Below are 21,055 nucleotides of genomic sequence, written 5' to 3'. Positions count from 1 at the left end.
TCAAATGCAGCCCTTCTTGTTCATTATAAACCAACGCACTGTTATCTGCTCTTACTCGTGTACTGGATTTGTTGCTTGGTCAACTTTCCAGCGTGCGCAGAATAAATCCCCAGGAAGAACTTCACAGAAACCCGGTTACTGCTAGGTGCAAAAGCAGCTCTGTTTATGGCCATGATGCTTTTTGAGAGGGCTAAGAAGTTACCTTTGCCAAACTCTGACTTTAATCAGACTTAGACGTTGCCTAAATTGGATCCCCTCAGACAGTCCTGCCCTTTCTATCCCCTAACAGTGAAGTACTTCAATTTATTTCATCTGGACCCTGCCTCCCTTAAGGCCTGGGCCACCGTTCATTTTTGCCAGGAGGAGCAGTGTATTCCCTAGACTTGTTAGCACCCCGGGGAGATGCTCTCTCCTCCAGCTCATGCAAAACCTCCCCAGCGAAGCCACAAGCACAGGGGACCACAAGCTGAGCTGAAGAAACTCTCTGGTTTGGAAGATGAATATATGACCTATGCAAGAAACATCGGTTTAAAAATCCCCATGCGGAGGAGCTCATTTCTGCTCCACCTGGGACTAGGTGGGGAGATGGGTTCAAGCAGATTTGCACCTAAATCAGAATCTAGCTTTGGGTCTAGGTGGCTATTGGTACCACAGCTGGGATCTGAATTTACCCGGTGTTTTTATGGGGAAGAATGAGACCTCGATAGCTGGCAACAGGCTGACAGGAGCAGGGAGAAGGCTTCATCTCCTCTGCTCTTCAGTGCCAGCTCTCCAATTCACACCATCCCCATTCCCACATCAGCTTTTAATATTTAATTGCAGCTTTGCCAAAGGACTTTGCCTCCTGTCTTGTAAAGAAGGGGGAGAGGAAGGAGGCAGAAGCGTGGTACTGAAAAGCCCCAAGGAGACTATCAAATGGCAGATCTCGGGTGGAGGAAAGCACTCTAGCATGTAAGTGATTTTACACAAAAACCCTCCCAGATCACAGAAGATGGAATGAATTAATATCAGAAAAATCCTGTAAACCCTTAGCAACTGGGGGATGCTGTGCTGATTGTGGGAACTGTTCAGGGTGGGCTGAGAAGAGTATTTCCATCGACTGTCTGTAGTGTATTTAAGGAAAAGGGGGGATATAAATGGAAAATCAGGGAACACTTCCCCCCTAACAGGCTCATTCTGCCACAGAGTAAATCCCTCGAGGGCTCTTCACCTGGAATTGCTTAATGTTAGACACCACCAAAAAAATGGGAAACGATCCCTGGACTGTGGGAGGTGGGAGTCTGTGATCTAAGAAATCTGTTTCTTCTCTAACATCATGGGAAATGACCTGGAAAACAAAAAAAGGAAATTTCTAAAGCAACTAGTGAGAAATATATCTCCCTCCCTCTGGTCTTGATTTCAGATGTCTGAAAGGCATGGGAGGGGAGGCAGAGATTCATAAACTGCTGAATGACACCCCTATCTCCCAGAAAATCTGCCCCTCTTGAACGCATCTGGAAGTGGACACCCAAACACGGGTGGACAACGGCTCTGGGCACAGCCCAACAGTCAAGCCAGTGCAATAGAAATTGCTTAGGAAACCTATTTTGCAAGCAACACGGCTTTTAAAACAAGTATTTTCAAAATCTAAATACAATTATATAGTAATCCTATCATTCTAATGTCTGTGTCAGTAATTAAGGAGCAATTACATATAACTTGTAGGTCCCTAGAGCTCTGTCTAAATTCAGCAAATGAACCCCAGATGACCTAATGTACTTCCAAGTGTCAGCTCAGTCATTGCAAATCCAATGTCTGAGGCTTCTGCTGTGCATTTCTGAAGCCTGGAAAACAAGAACATTTTTGGCAGAAGAGGCCAAGAGGTGCTTAATTCTCCAGTTACTGCCTGAATTCAAAGCTGGTTCAGGTCTTTGCAACATTGGAAACATAAGAAAATTTTAACCGATGATGCATATACAAAATTTCCATGAAATAACTTTTAAGTTATTTAAAGCTAATTCTTCTTCAGGCTCTTTCCCTCTCCCTGTCACAGATATGAATTGGGTGATCTAAGAGAATGAGAAAAGTGGTAGGCAGAGGTGGAAAAGACCCATTCCCTGCATTAGGAGTACTTTAACTTAAATTGTGTCTTCTTTAACCCTATTTTATTTTTTAAAAAATGATTTTATGTGTGTGATGAGGTTTGCAGATGTATCAGTGACAACAGCATTTGTTTCATAGCCCTTTACTGGTGCACCATCCCATGAGTAGAGATGGATGCACTATAACTGTTGGCCTCTTTTTCGCTGGATCTCCACATCCAGCACTGTAACCTTTGCTCTCTCACTTTGATGCCAGCAGACAGAGAACATGGAAAAAACTGAGAAGCTGAAGCCAGCTCAGTCCTTTCCTTTTCTGTGCCATTCTCCAAGAAGCAGTCCTGAGAGCAGAGCAGTTCCTCTGAGAAAATCTGTGTCCGTCTCTGAACTGGTTGCCAGGTGGGTGGTTGGTTTATGGTTGCATTTCACTTTAGATCTGAGGGATTCCAGGGTGAACTTTCCTTCTCTCACCTCCATAACAAAGAAATCTCACTTAGATAAGGTCTTTCCCATGCACAGCATCCCAGCGTGTCAGGTCTTGAGCTAGAGGCAAGTACTTTTCTGCCATAAGTGCTCTTAGCCATTATATATTACCGATGCATTATTTAGTCTTGGAAGAGAAGTCCTGATTTAAAAGCCAGATCCACTCGAAAAACTTCCCCAAATACAATGACACAGAGGAATTTGCCCTCAACCCCAATGACTGGAACATTCCCAGATGGATAATTAAAGCTTTTAATCTTGATAGTCTGTAAGGTGCCACAAGGGAAACCAGCAAATGCTGGAGAGATGAGCTGATGAGGAGACAAGAGGGATATGGGCATCTCATCCCCTCCTGGTTTCTCTCAACTGTTTCTAAACAAAATGCTCCAGGGAGAGTCACATTTCAACCCAAGCCCTTTAAGGGCTAATTTCTTTTCTGGTTACAACCCATAACTGAGATCAGACCACAACACTGCCAAGAGTGAGACAAATAAGATTAACCACAGAACCCGAAGTACGTCTCCCTCAACATAAGAGTGACAGAGCAGCTGTCAAGACTGTCTCTTGAACTTCCCCTTGGGAGAGTTTAGTTCCGAATATCCCAAACTTGGTCAGTTTTCACTGTAAATAGTCGTCTATCTGACAGGGTCTTTGGAGAAAGCTGAAAGCGCACTCCCCACAGCAAGGAAGAGAAGGAAGGTGGTTTCTTCCGCAAAGGTCTCACTCGTTACTGGTGTTATACTAGGTCAGGTAGTGACTTGATAAATCCCTTTACATCAGGTTAAAGCTGAATAAATAAGCAATATGTTGGCCTTCTGGAAAGCCGGACTTCAGCTGCAAGCCACGTATAAGCAAAGTGCAGTAATGCACCCTTTTCAGCCAATATAACCCCGCAGCACATCTTCCACCAGTGGGGAGATGGGGTCCTCCAGGGACATGTCTGCACGGAGCTTGAGAGAAGAGGGCTCACGCTGAATTTAGTGGCACTGCACTGAACTAATCCATTAGACCTAAAACCATCCTCTTTGGGGGATTTTTCATATCTCTCTCACTCTTCAAGGTTGCTTTTGAAGCCTATTGAGTTTGAAATTTTCCAGAGGGTAGGGGAAGGCAGAAAGACACTGTCTACTATATGGAAAAATACATTCAGGCTAAAAAGAGACTGAGGTGCCATCTCCTGTCTTCCCTGCAGGTACCAGAGCATCCTGGACTGTGAAAGCAGCATGTCGAAGCAAGAACATCCCAAGGTGAGAGCCAAAGGCTCAGACTAGGTGGGACAGAGCACATCCTAACAATATAATGCTCCAGTTCTTGGCAATTAGAGACAAACCCAGCATTTTTTGCAATATCTGGTGCTGTCCTGAGGACATTTCAGGGCAGGTTAGATCCAATTCCCTTTTAGTACATACAGATGGACTGACATATATTAGATGCTCCAGGATGGGATGAAAGTTTCATATATAACATTCAGGTTATTCTGGAGTGAAAATTGTAGGGCTAGAGCCTAATGGAAGACCATCAAGAGATGTAGGACCTGTCGGAGGATTTAGCACTGGTTAGGAAGCAAGAGAAGGCTCTAGCCTGAGGCAAGGCACAGAGAGTCATTAAGGCATCCAGACAGCCACACTGGGCTGACTGATATGACACTGAGTCATCTCTGCCCTTCTGCACCAGCAGCTGGAGGCTTTGGGGCTTACCTTGTGTGTCTCAAATTATGATTTCTGTCACTCTACGCTTGCGTGCAAAAATCACTTTCTTGGTGGTTTTGACTGTAATGGGACTTAGACATCAAGTTCATGAGTAGATTTTGCTCACAGCTACATTTAGATGTCTACATTTCAGCATCTTAAATGGAATTCCCCCTTAACTAGAAGCTGTGACTACTATTCTCACATCATGGTAAAGGTGCACCTCCCACGTACCAGTGTCCCTTATATCATATTTTGATTGCAAAGTCATTGGCATAAGTTGCAGTTCTCAGCTCTGTATTTGCGTGTTGGGTCCTGCTTTGTGATAAGGGCCTCTTACAACCTGGAATAACAATGATAAAATCACACACTGGAAGCCAGATACTCTGGACTTCATCCAATTTCCCTGCTGAAGACAGGGTTGATTCCCACTGACCAAAGAAAGCTGAACTGCACCTCATTAAAAAAAGGCAGAATCTGAAAATTTTTATTTCCAGTCCAGGTTTTTAAGATTAACCTGGAGGTTTCCTATGAAATGGTAGAGAGGGGAATTTGGAAACACAGTTTTCTAGAGGAAGAGGATGGAGATGGGCATAAGACAAGGATCCAAGAGGGAAGACAACCAGTAGTCGTATTTTTTCTACTCCAAGGCTTCCTTGCATGACCATGGACAAATCAGGAGGTTTCACTGGAAATAGGCAAGACAGAAACTTCTCCCATACTTCAAAAAGGGCATTTGGATCGCGTCCCTGATGTTTACTTCAGAGAACATAGAGCAGACAGTGATGGGACACCCTTTCATCCCAAAAAGCTAGAAGGTCAACAGATGTAAGGCTTGGAGTAAAGGAGCAGGAAATACAAATTTCAGAAGATTTATTACTGAAGTTAGATACAAGCCTATTTTGACGTTTGTTTGCGGTTTTTTAGCTCATGGAGAGAAGATATCTATCACAGACTAATGTCAGTCCAATGGGGAAAAAACATGCCTTATCTCAAAGCCATCCCAGTGATATGTGCTCGAGCAAATCCATGGAAGATCTTCCCATCCCGAACATCAGTGCCCCAACAAGGAATCTCAAAGGACTCCTGACCAGCTTTGACACTCCTAAAGCCACTCCACGGTGTAAGAGTTTACATTTTGCTCCCCTGAAGACACCATCTCCCAATGGCATTTTGAGGAAGAGGGAGGCTGATGCCAGAATCATGACAACAATCCAACCCCTGAGAATGGAGACCAAACCCCATAAAGACCCATCCTTTCCTTCCTCTCTTCAGAGCATCCAGAGGAAGGCACAATGGAGTCCTGCCACCGTCAAATGGAAGGAGTCTCCTGCAAAGGTTAGTAGGTGCTCTTCTTCGAGAGCTCCTGGAAATTTATTTTCTTTGGGTGTCCAGAATCATCCTTATAAGTGGTTGGGCTTCGTGGTGGTGCTTCATCATCCACTGATGCCAATCCCTGGGCATGGGGGCTGCCCTGTGGAAACCCAACCTTCCACGGTTAGGGAAGGAGGAGCAGGTTTACAGGGGAGCCATGTTGTGACATCAGAGCTACTATCAGGATAGAGCTTGAGCTGAGATGTGGTGAGGGTAAGCAACAGACCCTACCGCAGAAGACCCCTTGGCACATCACCTCCCCACAGCATGGAGGCCACCTCTCCTTCTGTATTATTAAAAGTTGACAGTCACACCACCAGATGCTCAAACACATGCTGCGTCTCCCTTGGGCCAGGTTCTGCTATGCCACAGCATCCAGTGGAAAAGGGGTACCATGTGCTGTGACAAGCGAAAGAAAGACCTGACACTATTAAATACTAAAGCACCAGAGGAGCTGGAAATGGAAGTTAGTGCCAGTTCATGCGAGCAGGTGACGATGCCTGGAGCCAGGCAGCATCAACAAGCAAGGACAAATTCATAATATCCACTATGGTTTAAACTTGCTTCCAGCCCTGTTACTGTTTTCTCAATCCAGACACCCGTCTTTCTCTCTGTGGTCCCACATAGTTTATCTCTAATCCTATCCAGCTCTGAATGATTTAATGTTATCACGGACACAGGTCATATGTTCAACAAAATACTTCTTGCTATCATCCTTTTCCTGGAGAGAAAGGAGATGACAGGAATGGACAGCCTAGATTGGAGAGAGACCTACGTCAAGGAAACAAGAAAGTCCCACGAAATCACTATCACCTAGAATATTAATTATGGATGATATTCTATCTGAAATGGTCACGTACATCTCACCACAGTGCGATATAACCCCAGTGATTACAGTTCCACAAGAGGGACTGGTCCCTTCACTGGGAACAGCAAAGGGTAACACCAACCGTTATTGGGTTTGAGAGAGTGAAATCATTGTGGAAGCAGGTAAAGGAAATGGATGGATAAACCCAACCCAGAAATGGTTGCCTCAGAAATGAGGATGGGTAGAGAAAAGACCATTTAGCTCTGGAAATAGAGGGGGGGGCAAAAAGCTGTGAAGTACTGTCCTTGAAGAGAACAGAGCAAAGCCAAGCCTGGGTCAGGTCTACAGGAAAAAAATCCAAACCACACAAAATATATGGAGGCAATGTCAGGGCCACCCTTGCCTCTGGAAAGCCTCTGGTGCAGTCACCTTCCCCAGACTGGGGCTTGTGCAGTTCCTCTATTTATGGGAATTTACCTGTTTCCCCACTGTTGTTCCCACACAGGAAGGGAAGCTGTGCCGCGACAGGCAGGCGATCATCTGCTCGGTGCCGGATACAGCCGATGACTCAGCCACAGGCAGAAGCTGTGAGTTGGATTTGTTTTGGTCACCAGTCATCATTGCTACTCCACTGCCAGCTCTCTAGTTGCAACTGGGATGGGTCTGCGTGGTCCTTGTACAAAGCGGTATTTCCAGTGTAATCCCATAGCAGAGACTGACCGGGCAATTCTGGCTGGGGATCGAGTGGGTACTGCCAGGACTGTCCATGCAGGAGTGTGGCCAAGGGTAGGGACTGCAGAGAGCAGACAACCCCACGACTGCAGCCATAGTCCTTCCAGGCCTGATCAGTCCCATTGCGTGGAGCTGGCAAATCCCAGCACAGCTGGGATCTGGGCCAGTGATGAGTCCACAGAGCCACTCTGATTCTCCCCATGCTGTTGCCCCCGCATTTAAAAATAGCTGGAACTAAACACCAAGGCAGAAGTATGTCCATGTTTAGTTTGGGATGAGTAATATCTCCCTGCACCTCAGCCTTGAGGATAGGAAAAGGGAGAGGTTCCTTTGTACCTAATGAAGGAGTCTTGGCTGGGCTCCTTTTGGAATTTGGCAGCGACGCTGCATCAGACACAGTCATCCTTGGCTGAAGATAGGACATGTAAGTGATACCTAATGCCATGATATCATCGGGACTAAAGCAGGTCAGGGATATTTCAAGGAAAGAGGCATCTGTGAACAGTGAGAGATCCAAGCTGAAGCTTTGCTGGGAAAGGGTTGAATTTTACCAAACTTTGCTGTCAGGAAGTTTTCATAGATTTGGGGCAGAAAGAAACAGCTCTCCAAAAATCCCATGATGACTGCATTTGAGACCGGGGGACCATCCTGCCTGCTTTGGGCCTGGGTCAGGAATCCAGGGACCCCATATCCCATCTAACTAGGGTTTGTTCTCTTTACTTTCCATTTCCTCCTTTTCTTTCACAAAAGAGAAAAAAAAAAATCACACACTGCCTGGATTTGAGACACTGTATTTAATTACTCAACTGCATGGGAAAAGTCTCTTACATGAGCACACAGACAAATGAAGGAGCTGAAGTTTCCACTGCATTGCTGGGATTTTTTTTTAATATCAAAGCACATGAAGTCACCATGCTATCTTGCTAAACACGATCACAGTATTAGCTGCAGTGTGCCTTTTACAGCACGAGGAACATCTTTTCCTCTGTCTGGTGTATGATGAATCATGGTCTATCTTAGAGCCTTACACCACTCTCCAGCCCCTGACTCAAAGGCCTTGCAATAGCAAAGACTTCATGTCGTCTCTAGCACGGCTTCTTTGGCAGGGCTAGGGTTTACGTGGTGTGGGGTCCTTCTAGGGAGGCAATTGCAGCCATGGGGCTGGGAATATGACAGCTCCCTCTGATGTAGGTGCTGGATTTTCTCAGAGTTGTAATGCTTCCCAAAAAAGTCCAGGAACTAGTTGTCCCATATCTCTTCTGGGACAAGACATGTCCAGGACTATACCTGTGCTGTGCTTGGTGATTCTCATGCAGCAAGAGAGACATCAGTGCTCCACGTGCCCCAGCAGTGACCAGGGCAGGTCTTTTACAGGAGCCTCCTCACCATCACCCAGGGACTGCCCCACAGACCTTCCCCAGGACTGAGGAGGGGACACCCAGCCTATGCAGTGACCTGGGATGGGGAAGGCAGAGTGAGTGTCGACCGGTTTGAAGCCATACATTGTTGTAAGGTTAAGCACAGAACACGGTTCTCTGGTCTGGGATGCTGTGATATGGAGGACAACAGTTTGGCAGTGTTCAAGACAGCTCTGCTGACTGTCATTTGGGTTATCAGCAAACACACGTCCATGTAACAGTTCAGAGCTGAATAACTACATGTGAAGCCAAAGCACTGGTTGCTGTACCTCCTTCCAGACATGGCATAGTCACCTCTGAGACAGTGCTGGAGTCCTGAGCATTGCTCGAAGGGGAAGGCTGCTACACCCCTTAGAAAAGACCATTCCCAGGCAGCTAAACCAGCCGGGCTACATCCCTAGCCACGCTGACGATATCAGATGATCCAGAGGAAGCTGCCACCAAAGACGTCACCAAGTCACTAATTAAAAAGGTCCAAGTGGCTATAGTTAGCAGTAATGAGATTAAACTGAGCAGTGGAAGACTTACACGATAGAACAAAATACTTCCTAGGAAGGAAGATGGTAAATCAAGGAACCATTTTCCCCAAAGGGAACTGGTTGAAAGCTTGAGTCCTTTAATATTAAAAAGGAGAAGGCATCAGCTAATTTGTTGCAGGTAGAGTCTCCTGAGGACTGTGGGTTTAAAAATTAACAACTTCTAGATTAATTTTGGCAATGAGAGAGAGGAAAATCATGGCCAAGAAAGAGAAAAGAGAGGCGTGCATGCAGGCATGCCATTCCCCCAGCACACGTACATATGCTTGTGCATGTATATATTAATATAGCTCCATTATTCAGTGCTTTCAGCTGAAGGGCACACGAGGATGTTACCTCAGTGCAGAGCAAAGACGAAATGGGAGCCTGACGTGACTGCAAATTACAGAGCATCCAGACAGCCTCCAAAATGCGTTTAATTCCCTCCTCCCCCTTCCCATTTCTATTCTGTATTCGTTTCGACTTCTACCCACAGGGAATTTTCAAAACAAGGAGAGGAGGTGAAGGAGAGGGCAGAAAATGGTGGGCTCCCTCATCCTGCGTGCAGGGAGCCCCAGGTTTGGTTGCAATGCTTGCTTGGCAGGGGATGGTTTTTCCTCTCCTCGCTGTAACATCCGCACTTTCTCCTGCAAGGGGGTGCGGTGCCATCTAGCGACAATGAAACTGTCCCACTTCGGTCCCAAAATTGGTCTCCGCATGGATGCTGCTGCACAGCAGCCGCCGGACACCGTGTCTCAGCCCCAGTGGTGGAAGAAGACTGTCACCCTCCATCTCTCCGTGACCTGGGGACTTGCAGCCAGCATCCCCCCCTTCTGCAGCACACCGTTCAGCAGGCAGGTTTGGGAGAACATCACTAGTGAGCTGGAAAGATCTGAAAGGCAGGGGAAAATGCTGATTTAAGATAAAAGGCTGTGCTTGTGCTACAGACAGCTCTGAGTTCAAGGCAGCTCTGGCACTTGCAATGATAGAGGTTTCTGCAGTCAAAATAACCCTTGAAAGCTCATTTCCCTTTCAGCAGTTGCTTTTCATGAGCACGACAAGCGGGAGTTGAATGTCAGGACTCCTGTAAGCTGCCAATCTGCCCAGCTCTAAGCACTTTGTGCCTCTGTGACTCAGCCAGGAGGGAAACCTGGAGTCTGTAAGCATGAGCTCCACCTGCCCCCCTGACTAGAGCACCCCACATCACAGAAAGAAGGGGCAGAAGCAGGTGCCATCCATTCCCTTTCACCTCTCCCAGCCCCTGTGACAGCTGGTGGAGGATGCTGGGATCACAGGCACCTTTTTGGGGGTCTGCCATGGGAACGTGCAGCAGTTCCCAGACGGTCGTGGAGGGCAGGGGAGCGATCAGCCTCCGCTCACGCCTGGCCAAGCTCTGCCAGCAGCTGGCTGGCAGCAGCGATGAAAACACAGGCTAGTCCCATCTAGTGGGCTTTTCCTGCGAGACCTAGTCTGTGCTCTCACCTGATCTAACCTAAAGGGCTTTTCCCCTGCTGAGCCCCTGCTGCCCTCTTCTCTCAGCTCCCAGCAAGAGACACCCCACCTCGGTCGAGGGCTCGGGGCTGCCCTCTGCTCCAGACCCCCATGCCCCCTGGACTGCTGATCTTCCTCCATCACACTCTCAGTGCCTCTCAGAAAGGCCCAGTGCCACGTTGATTATATTTTTTTTCATTTCCTGCTTTCTAATTAGTTGCTGCCTTCCAGACAGGAGGAGAAAAACCCTTCCCCAGGAGCTGTGCAGAGCTGACAGGCAGCTGATATCTCGCATGCTTTCAGGAGCATGCTTGCGGGGGGGTCTGCAGAGGCACTGATGGGGACACACAGGTGGGAGTCACAACCCGTAGCAGGACCAGGTCCTCCACCTAGGGACAGACAGAGAGACAGCAGGAGGGAGAACAGACAGCTGTGCATGCACACAGACCACCACCCCTGTATACCTATATATAGACAGGCAGACAGACAGGCACATATATGTTGCAGGTGAAGAGAGAGCTCCAAGTAAATATACGCATGCACACTGTGTGTTCCTGCTGGGCACACGCACACCACAACGACACACACGCACACCCTTTGTGAGCTGCTGACTGAGCCGATATGCTCTGCCCTTCACCTCCTGCCTTTATGTCCCTCCATCCATATGGAATAAATAAGATAGCTCTGTCACCAGCCTGCTGCTATGTTTGCTGACACCCCTGCCACCCAGTTCATGCTACCTGAGCGGATGCGTGTTGGCTGACAGCCCCTGCCATCCCCAGCCCTCTTGCTCACAGCCTGGCTGGTGATCAAAGACCTGCCTACCACCCTCCTAAGGACACCCCTCGCTTTCCTGCTCTACATCACGGGGTGCACTTAACCAGGGCCACTTCATTCTGCACCTCCCCGGCTGCTTAGTGCTGCCTCGCTCGCAGCCATCACTCATGATGTACGGTCTCCTCCTCAGTACACAGCAGTAAAAAGGGTGGCTGTATTCCCCCCCATCCCCAAGAGGGTTAAATTTCAGCCCGTGTTAATTTAGCTCTTTTCTGTGATCCTCATTTATTGAAGGAAGCAACAAAGAAAATGGAAACCACTGCAGCAGGAGGGGTAATGGTCTTCCTAGGTACCAGGCTTAATACAGACAGCAGGGGACTGGTAATTCGTAGCTTTGCAGGGCGTTTAAAGAAACTGGGCTACGGTAGGGAGGAGCCAGGCCCTTCCAGGAGCCTGGGTGAATGCAGATAATCATCTGAACCTGGACATGATGTGATGTGATAGTTCTGGTTGACAGACGATACTCCTAAAAGCCGTAGCTGAACTAGGGAAGTAACCTGCTCCCGATTTTAAGGAACAGAAGGCATGACTAAATAATTGTTTAGTAGAACTAAATAATGTAGTGCCTCACTGGTCTTTACAGTTGAATGTCTCCCTCTCTAAGTCCTGATGAAGAAAGCGGGGGAATTTGGGCGTCTTCATAGCAGGCTAAGCGTGCTGAAGTGTTACAGAGTCCGGGTCTGAAGCAGGCACAGGAACTGTGTAAGATGCAAACATGTCAGAACCTGGAAGGGGCTGCCCGGGGAGGTGGTGAAGTCACCATCCCTGGAGGTATTTAGAAGACATGTGGATGAGGCGCTTAGGGACATGGTTTAGTGGTGGACTTGGCAGTGTTAGGTTAACGGTTGGACTTGATGATCTTAAAGGTCTTTTCCAACATAAACGATTCTATGATTCTATGATTCTGTGATGTGATGTGATGTTGGTGAGGAAGCGTCATTGCATGCTGAACTGCAGCCTGGTTGATGTGTAACATCCTCTCTGTGGCCTGATACCTGCAGCAGCCCCTCCAAACAACCCTGTAAAACTCCAGCAAAGGTATTCAGGAGGAGGGAACCAAAAAACTTAAGCATCTCAAACCAGAAAATCATCAGTGGCAAGTTGCTTGGCCCTTTGGAGCAAAGGGCATGGAGCCCCTTTGGGGACTGGGGTCACGGTTCACCTACTCAGCACAATGTTGCTGAGATCTTTATGTGACCAACAAGCCCAGCAGAAATGGAGGTGTCCCTGTGCTACACGCTGTACAAACACACCGCAGAGAAAGGCTAAGACAGCTCTGTGCTGGCAGATAAAAGAGATGTGATTTTTGCCCCAAGACCATCTGGTCCAGCACAGCTCACATCTGTGCAACTCTCTCCCCCATCACTGCAGTCCTGTGTTGTCTGGCATTGGGTGCTGTGGGCCATGGGCATGTCCTGGGAGGGTACAAGCAGGGTGGGACCAAGCATGGGTCTCTTATGGCTCTCGCCCTGTGTTTTGTGATCCTAAGCACCCTGAACGAGTGTTTTATCTCAGGTGATGGTGACGTCTGGTACTGGCATAGCCAACCCACATATTTCATTGCCACATGGTGATTTACTCAAGCCTATGCTCTCTAGAGGTGTCAGAAAAGTAAACCAAAGAAAGAGCAACTGGACGATATTTAAACATTACTGGATTCCTCAGCCGTATGACTATCCCAGCCTGGTAAAGGTGGACTGTTAAAATAAGCCCCAAAGCCATTGGTTATGTTTGTATTTGTAAATCAGCATGGCCAGGCCAGAGTCCCCAGCTCTGGCACATAGTTGTGCCCACCATTAATATGTTAAAAATAGCACCAGTTGCCCAGCTGAGCTTTGAGGGCATCAAAAGCCCTCCAGGGCTGAGTGCTTTATTGTTATCCTTCTTCAAATTCCACAGAGAGCACCCATTGCTAACAGAGGGGCTGCAAGGATGGGGATGATTCCGGGCTGACCATAAAGCAGATAGATAGCTCGATCGTCCTTCTTGGACGATATTTTTTTTTTCCTTCTTGGTTCTAAAATATTGGAACTGATGAGGAAATAGGGAACCAGAAAATGTAGCTAATACCTGTCACCTTCCCAGCTTTTCCCTTGAAACTTTGGCTGTGACCAGAGGCGAAGGGGGCCTGGCCATGCAGATCACAGCCCGAGGACATGACAGTGAGTCAGAGAAATGCCTCTTCCCCATTGCACCACCACCTGGAAGCATCCCCTGTCCCATACTGGATTACACGAGGGGTATTTTGAATGAGTAAGTTCTGAAAATAAGCCAGGCCCCCAGACTTCCCCAGCCTCCTTGTAGGATTGGTAAAACTCATGATTGACTCAGCCTGGTGGAAGAGCAATTTCACTCTTCCCTAAAAATAGACCAAGTGGTTCATCCTCTCAACATAGCCCGGCGCTCGGCGATAAAACCAGCTGCCAGAGACCACTGGGAGGCAGTGAACAGTACCGAGGGGTGTGGGGAGTGGAGGAGTGCTCCTCGTAGGATACACTAAGGGCTGCCTGGAGGTGAGTTTCACACAGATTTTCCACTGGGATTGTCTACAGCGTGACACAGCTGTTGGGACTACCAAGACCTCCCTGTAAGTAATTTTGGGGTAGATTAGGGAGGGGTGAAGTGTTGCATGAATATGAACCTCAGACTGATGCTAAAAAACAGAGCAAATTAGGATGCTCAGTGCCTCTTGCTATGAAAGCGGTGGTTGCAGCTCATGGTAAGCCATGGATTTTATTTTGTTGGCCCAGAGCTTGGTCAATCCCACCTTCTACTGCAGAAGGTGCTGTCTGTGTGTTCCACAGATGGTGGCTTCAGTCTGGTTCAGCACCATCGTCTATGGCGCTTGGGCATGTTCAAGGCAGAAACAGAGCATTGTACATGTGCGCTTTATCCCTGTCCTGAAATATTGAAGTTCCTAGCTTTGAGGCTTAAATTCATGGGGCCAGATCTCAGTCTCTACTTTCTCCCCCAAAAATACTGTTATTTACCATGACTCAGGTCACCGTGACCAGCAATAAGGGAAAGAATCTGTACAGGATTCAGGTGAGCCGGATGGATGCTGGGGGCGGAGGGGACATCTTCCAGATCAAAACCATGTTCAGGACTGGTAGGCAGTAGGCAGCAGAATGTGGACTGTTTGGAGGGAAATGAGCTTTGCTTCATCTTATATCTGTAGGGGACATGAGGCAGAGCAGGACTAGTTAAGGAGGGAATTTCTTTCCCTCCCTCTTCTCTCCCGTCTCCAGGGAGGGCTGAGAAATGTGTTGGCGACCCTGAGCCAAAGAAACGGCTTCAGGAGCCTGTTGTGTTAGCAGCATTAATATGGCCATACCTCTCCCTATTTGTGCTTATGTATGGAAAGCAACTCCAAAAACCTGCGCGACTTTGTAATACAGAGCAGACATCTACTCCTCTGTGTGTGTGTGTGTGTCTCATACCTGGTTATCCATCTGCCGAAGCTTTTTGGCTCTAAGGTCGGTGTTGTGGCCAACAGGAGAGAGCCAGGACCCCAGGTCCAGGTCTCGGTGCTGCCCCTCAGTCATTGTGTGAAGGGCCTGACCCCAACGGCCTGAGCTGAAAGCAGTATTTTTCTGCTCGTGCATTTGGCAGTGGTTAACGTTTCCTTCTGGGATACAGGTCCTGCTGATTGCTGCGAGAATAACAGAAATTCTTTAACTGCCCCCAAATCCCTCCAGGTCTCCAGTTTTCACCCAAATCTTTGCCGGAAAGTATCTGAAGTAGCTTTAGGTTTTTATTAGAAAACAGGGATTTGGGAAAAGAGAGGTGGAGCTGGTGCCTCAGGTACAGGTATCACTTGATGAGAAGAGGCAAAATATGAAAACCCATGTTCTTGTCCAGGCAAAGTGGTAGATAATCCACTAGTGCTAATTAAGGGATCCAGCATGGGTGGAAATTCATAGGCACATCCTACAAAGTCTGTTTTCAGCCCTTGAATAGATGCAGCATTTTTCAGGATGCAAAAGCCTCCTTTTTGGGGGAAACTAGGCAAGGATGCCCTAATCCCGGTGCTAGGAGGATGGAAATCCATCTTTGGCAGCAGCAAAAACCCCAAGTCTGGGTCTGAACATGGTAGCAGGAATCTCTGCTTTAAGTACTGCACAACCTGGTATTTTGCTCTTTTAAAGCCAACCATTTCTCTCCTCCCCCGTATTCTCACTGGCAATTTGCCTAATTCAGAAACAAATGGAAATGCAGAGGAAACTCAACAGCTACAAGTAGGTTGGGATTTTCTCTTTAAAGGCTACTGCTACATATTTTTTTTTGGCTATGGCTGTTTCTTCCAAAACAGTATTAAGTTTTCTTGGCCGTCAGTGATAAAGAGCTGACGGCAGCATGGAAACACCATGATAAGAATAGAAAGCAAAGGCAGGGTCTCAACAGCTCCTCAGAGCCGCCTGCTATCCATGCAATGCCCCTGCGTAAACACCATGGCATGGCAAAGAAATGCATAAAGATGCACGCCGCAGCCCCGATCCCGGCTGTGCTCTGCATCCCAGGCGGGATATGGGGCCGGTGATGCTCGCAGGGCTCATGCCTGCACAGGCATTCCCAAGGTATCTCTTCATGGTGGTTAGAGAGGGCTGCCCTTAAAAGGTCTGGTATTCATGGCATGCCAAGAAGCCCTCTCCCCAGGCAGAGGTTATTCCAGCGGATCACTCGCTGTTGCTTTCCCTGGGGAAGGGGATTTTAGGGGGAGGGAAGCTGCTATCGTGAATGGTCATCCTGCATTGTAGCCTGGAAGGGCTGAGATGCTGCTCTACGGGAGCAGGTAGAGCATGCAGAGGATACAGAGCCTGGCAGAGGGGTTAGGGATAAAAATGGTCCTGCTGCCGGCCAGCATTCAGGCACAGGTGAAATAGAGAAAGAGGGAAATAAAAACAGCTCTTGTTGTATTGGCAGCAGGGGTGTTTATCACCATTTCAGTGAAAACCCGCTGTATAAATAACAGATAAAGAGTTACGGGAGGGTACGAGAATGGTGCGTGATACACGATCCTCAGCACGTCAGAGGGCAGTGTTGGATACCGAGATCCCAGCGATACACAGCCTGGGGGAGCAATATATTAAACGTCCACTCAGCCTTTATGAACCCTTTGCAAATAACAGAGGAACATGGAGAATGAGGCAATGCTGAGCGGATAGTCGGGGCTGCATCGGCCTTGTCTCGGCACTTCATATCCCAAAAGCGAGGGAGCTGACCTGGGTGATGTTTCAGTCCCTCTCCAAGGAAAGACAACCCCACAGCAGTTGGCCCACTCGGGAAGGCCACATCCCCAACCATCAATGCCACTGGCAGCTGTCTCTCAGCAGAGCTTCTTGGCATTTTTTGGTACCAGGAATAGAGTCCTCCACATTCCTGGATTTTTGCAAAGCCCAGAAATAGCTCCGAGCTGCCTTGGGGCAGATACTCAGCTCCGTCTGAGGCTAAATTTTCCCAACTCTTCTCAGGAGCTGTTTAAATTACCTGGGGGTTGTGACGTTGCTCCTGCAAAGGACAGTCCAGCTGACACGGAGGAGCCAAACACATTTGCAGAAGTGACTAAAGATCATGAATCTTCAGTTTAGGGGTGCTGGAAATTGTAAAGAGATCTGATTTTGAAATTCAAGTGCTGGAAACAAGACACTCTGCAGTAGCTGTTTTTTCTTTCACCCCCTCAGATTTGCAAATGCAACTTTAGACATGTGCAAAATGTTGACTGTTAGACTATAATTTAGTAGACAATTCCTAAAGCATGAAATTATATTTTAAATCTTATTTCCTCTTCAACACAGCTGCTCTTCAGTTACATTGTTTTATTTTACTTATTTGCTTAGCACCTTCCTCTGGCTCTGGCACTTTTCAGCCCATTTCCCACCCCAGAACTCGTATATTAGCTCTATGCGCCAGAGCTGCTCAAGTGATGGCAACATATGGCTTTGACAGTGCAAAATCTTTCTTAAACCCTTTCAAAAGAGAATGATTTATATTTTTTGATGTGCATTAATCACTACGTTTATGATCTATACCAGAGATGCCCCCCACCTCCAAACCAGGGATCTATTGTACTCGATGCTGTACAAACTTATTTGAAAGGAGAAGGTCTACTCATGAAAGTTTGGAATCAGAAAAAAAGTGTGAATTTGTCTAAATTTTGTTAGTTATCTAACTGTAATCAGTGGTGTTCTTACATATGAGTTGGCTAGGTGAGCACATGAAAATCTCAGTTCTCACTTTTAAAGGTTGATTCCTAGCCCGTGTAGTTATAATAAAAAGGTAACTTGGACCAAAACAGTCAAAAACCGGGTGACTTCTTTTAAAAAAAAAACATGTTTACAGTTGTCACTCTCTCACATAATTGGCCAGTCCATGGCAAAAAGAAAAAGCTTGAATTTCAAATCCTCGCTGTCCTTTGTAGAACTGAAAATGAGAGAAAACACTGCAGTTTGCAAACAGAGCAAAGTGTGATCCAGGAGTCAGGAGGGAGTACCCATGAGGATAAACAGAACGCTTCAGAGCATCACTGGACCTCACTCTTTACTGGAGGCTGCCTAAAATCCCATCGATGCTCCCTGCTGCACCTTTGTCCCATATTTTTTCCCCCTTCCTTTGGAAAAAGCAGCACATCATTACGTTTTAACTTGCACTAAAGCCTCAAGAGCAGGTCATGAGGCCAATGAGAAATAGCTAGAGATGCTCTCCCCTCCCCAAACCCTCACCCTCCCAGCACCACCCTTCCCTGCACACCCCTTGCTGCAGCATCCCAGGACCACTCACCCTTTTGGCAGCTTCCAAACTGGGGCAGCGAGGCAGCCTGCCCCTCTTCCCACGCCACCGTCAGCATGCGTCTCCTCCGGCAGAGCTTCCCCATGGACCAGGGCCGCCGGCGCAGGGGTTGGGGCCGGAGATTTAAACCTTTCCCCGCTGACCGAGCACCGCCAATGGGCTGCCGGGCTCCCGGATTAAGCTGCAGCACTGGTTTCCCAGCCAGCTTTTATGGGTGTTTACCCACCCGTGCAAATTCCCCCAGCCCTGTCGTGGAGTGGTGCTGGTATTTAGGAGCCCCTTTTGTCAGGGGAACAAGTCTCTGGGGGGAAAAGCTGGCAGGAGGATGGGGTAGGTGTGATTCAGCACATTCATCTCCTACCTCTAGGGATAGAGGCACTTAGAAATGGGGTCCCCATCTGCAGGGATGGGCTTCCAGCTTCAGGAGGGGGACAGTGAGTTGCTGAGGTTTCACCAACACGCTGGGGACAAGCAGGTGGGAATGGGGGCACACGCTCAGCCATACAGCCTGAGTCAGGGGTCCCAACTGGTAATGTCCATCTGATTGGGAGTAACCCACAACTCATGGCAGGCAGGCAGGAATATCAGAAATGGCCCCAAATTCCCAGGAAACAACCAGCCCAGAGCACCACAAACTCAGGAGAATTTCCATGTCAGTTCACCTCCATCCCCTTGGAAAACAGTCCCTGTCACGGTGCGAAGAAATCGCCGTTTTCCTGCCCTGATTTCCCCAGTGCTAAGCTGTCCCAGGACAGGGGTCCCTTTGTTCCCACTGGCCTTTGAGTATTGGGTTTTGGGTCCTGCAGCGTGGGATGCGCCGAATGTCTCACAGCACCCGAGCCATGGCACAGCCAAGGGGTGAGACCATAAGACATCTGTGCTCCACGGCATAGGACATGCCAGGTCCAGCAGCCATCACGGCAAACCCAATGTTGCAGACGAGCAATGTCAGGCAGATGCTGAGCAGGTGACGGAGGGTGCTGGATTTGGCTGGCCAGGATGGGATGCTCTCCAGAGCGTCGCGCCCTTTGGCGAGCGATGGAGGGGTACAGGACCCTAGCATGACATGCACCACCGGGCTATCCCGTTCCCTCCAGCTCGTGCAAGCCCCGTGCAAGCCCCCAGCTGATCTCAGGCCCCATTACACAACCCCCTGTTCACGGACCGCCGTGGGATGCACACGGCAACACAAAGGGCTTTGCTTAGCAGCTGTGTTTGCTCAGGGCGGCTGATTTTGGGAGCAAAGCCGATGACATGTGGTTGGCCAGGCGACCCGGGAGACTGGTGCTGAGCTTGCAGCTTCCTTTTTTAATAGGTGACTCAGGCGCTCGGTAGCTCACTGGGGTTGGTGGTGGGAGCCGGGCTGCGAAGGAGTGCCAGCGGCAGAGGTGGTGGATACCAACAGGTGGGTAGCGTTGTTTCTCTATAGGATAAAGTGGTTTAAATAGAAAGCAGAGCAAGCCGGAGCTGCTGTGTTACTGGCGAGATGGGGTTTTCTCAGGAGAAGGAGGGGGAAGGGGTTTTTGTTAGTGATTTGTTTTCCACTTGTTGGGAGTTGGCTGTCAGAAGTAACACGATCATGGTTCAAGAGACCTGTAATATTATCTTCAGCAGGAGACAGAGCAGTTGAGTGATTTATGGGCAATAACTGAAGAGGAAGTAAGTGAATTTTTAGATGAATATTTAAGACTATTTTTCCCCCTGTTGCCTTGCCTTTTTCCCCTGTGTCTAGAAAGATCAGTGAGTACAAATGAATATGAGGAATGATTTTCCCCCATTGCAAGTTTCCAGGTCCCACAGCCCTCCCTGCCCGCCTGGGGTACGGCTTATGGGGCAGAGAGGCTGTAAACTGAGCCCGAGCTGCACATAGGTGGGGCAAGAGAAGAGCTAAAGAAACCCCGACAGCTGGTCCCTATGGACAGTCCTAACATTGCAGCCCCTGACATGAAATGTGCAGATTCATCCGGCGCCAGACGCTGGCACGAAGGACATTTTGCCGACAAACCCCAGCGGGGAGGAGCATTCCCCACATCCTTCACTTAGAGAGCAGCACTGCCGGCCGCGGTGCCAGCCGCTGGGTGGGATGGGAGGAGGGGATCCTCAGGAGCTCTTTTCTTCTATTTTAGCTCACAGGGGATGCTTTAATGCTCAAAGTATCGGGTTCAAAATCCCTGGGGCCGCAGTCAGTGCTAGTCAATCAACGCCGTGCGGGATGCATCACTCAGTGCTGGAACTGATGCTGAACGTGCCGGCGGAGCCCTTTTGCTCAGCAAGGCAGAAACGTGGAGCCCGGCACAGGTCTCAAACTGGACTTCTGTGCTCTCCATCTCATACACAACAAATAACACCGTAAGCCCTGTCTGCACAACATCCTTTGACTTTGCTTTAGCATCCCCAGCTGGGAAGTTCCCCCCTCCCTCCCAGCGGACACTGTGCACAATTCTTGAGATGTCATAGGTGCCGCTTGGACGCCATCAGCCACACATACGTGACAGCTTGGCTTTCTCGTTAGCGGAATGAACTGTTGTTCTTTCGCTCTTATCTATAATTAACAATTTAAAGGGTGGCAGCAGCCTGTTTCGTCAGGCAGAGCCGCATAGAGCGACCAGACTTTCCACAAGCGCAGAGCCAGCCGCCCGCCCGGCGGGTTTGAGCAGCCCCTATCTAAGGCAGGCAGTTTTGTGAGAAGCGATAAGCAAACAGAGGGCTGTGCACAGCCTGTGCACTGCGAAAATGTCAAAAAGGAGAAAAAGAAAAGAAAAAAAAAAAGAAAACAAAGGCAGCGATAAGGGGAAGGCTTCAACGAAAGCCTTGTATCTAATTATATCCATCATTAAAACAGAAG

General features: G+C 48.4%; 1 protein-coding gene across 3 annotated transcripts in view; it reads left to right on the top strand.

Moving 5' to 3' along the window:
• Positions 1 to 2,349: 2,349 nt before the first annotated feature.
• XIRP1 (xin actin binding repeat containing 1) overlaps positions 2,350 to 21,055 on the top strand; it is a 33,508-nt gene continuing 14,802 nt past the window's right edge. Inside the window, exons 1-4 of one of the 3 annotated variants that reach the window (XM_059818540.1) lie at positions 2,350 to 2,477; positions 3,754 to 3,808; positions 5,177 to 5,587; positions 6,937 to 7,018. In XM_059818540.1, coding sequence (XP_059674523.1) covers positions 2,350 to 2,477; positions 3,754 to 3,808; positions 5,177 to 5,587; positions 6,937 to 7,018 — 676 coding nt within the window. Of the gene's footprint in view, positions 2,478 to 3,753; positions 3,809 to 5,176; positions 5,588 to 6,936; positions 7,019 to 13,943; positions 14,012 to 19,582; positions 19,616 to 21,055 lie in introns of those variants that run through there. The other 2 variants (XM_009813570.2, XM_059818541.1) reach the window with 2 other exon arrangements.

The sequence above is a fragment of the Gavia stellata genome, chromosome 6 (assembly GCF_030936135.1).
Source record: "Gavia stellata isolate bGavSte3 chromosome 6, bGavSte3.hap2, whole genome shotgun sequence".
Lineage (NCBI taxonomy): Eukaryota > Metazoa > Chordata > Aves > Gaviiformes > Gaviidae > Gavia > Gavia stellata.
Note: the sequence above shows the minus strand (reverse complement) of the source record. Positions and strands in the feature narration are given on the sequence as shown.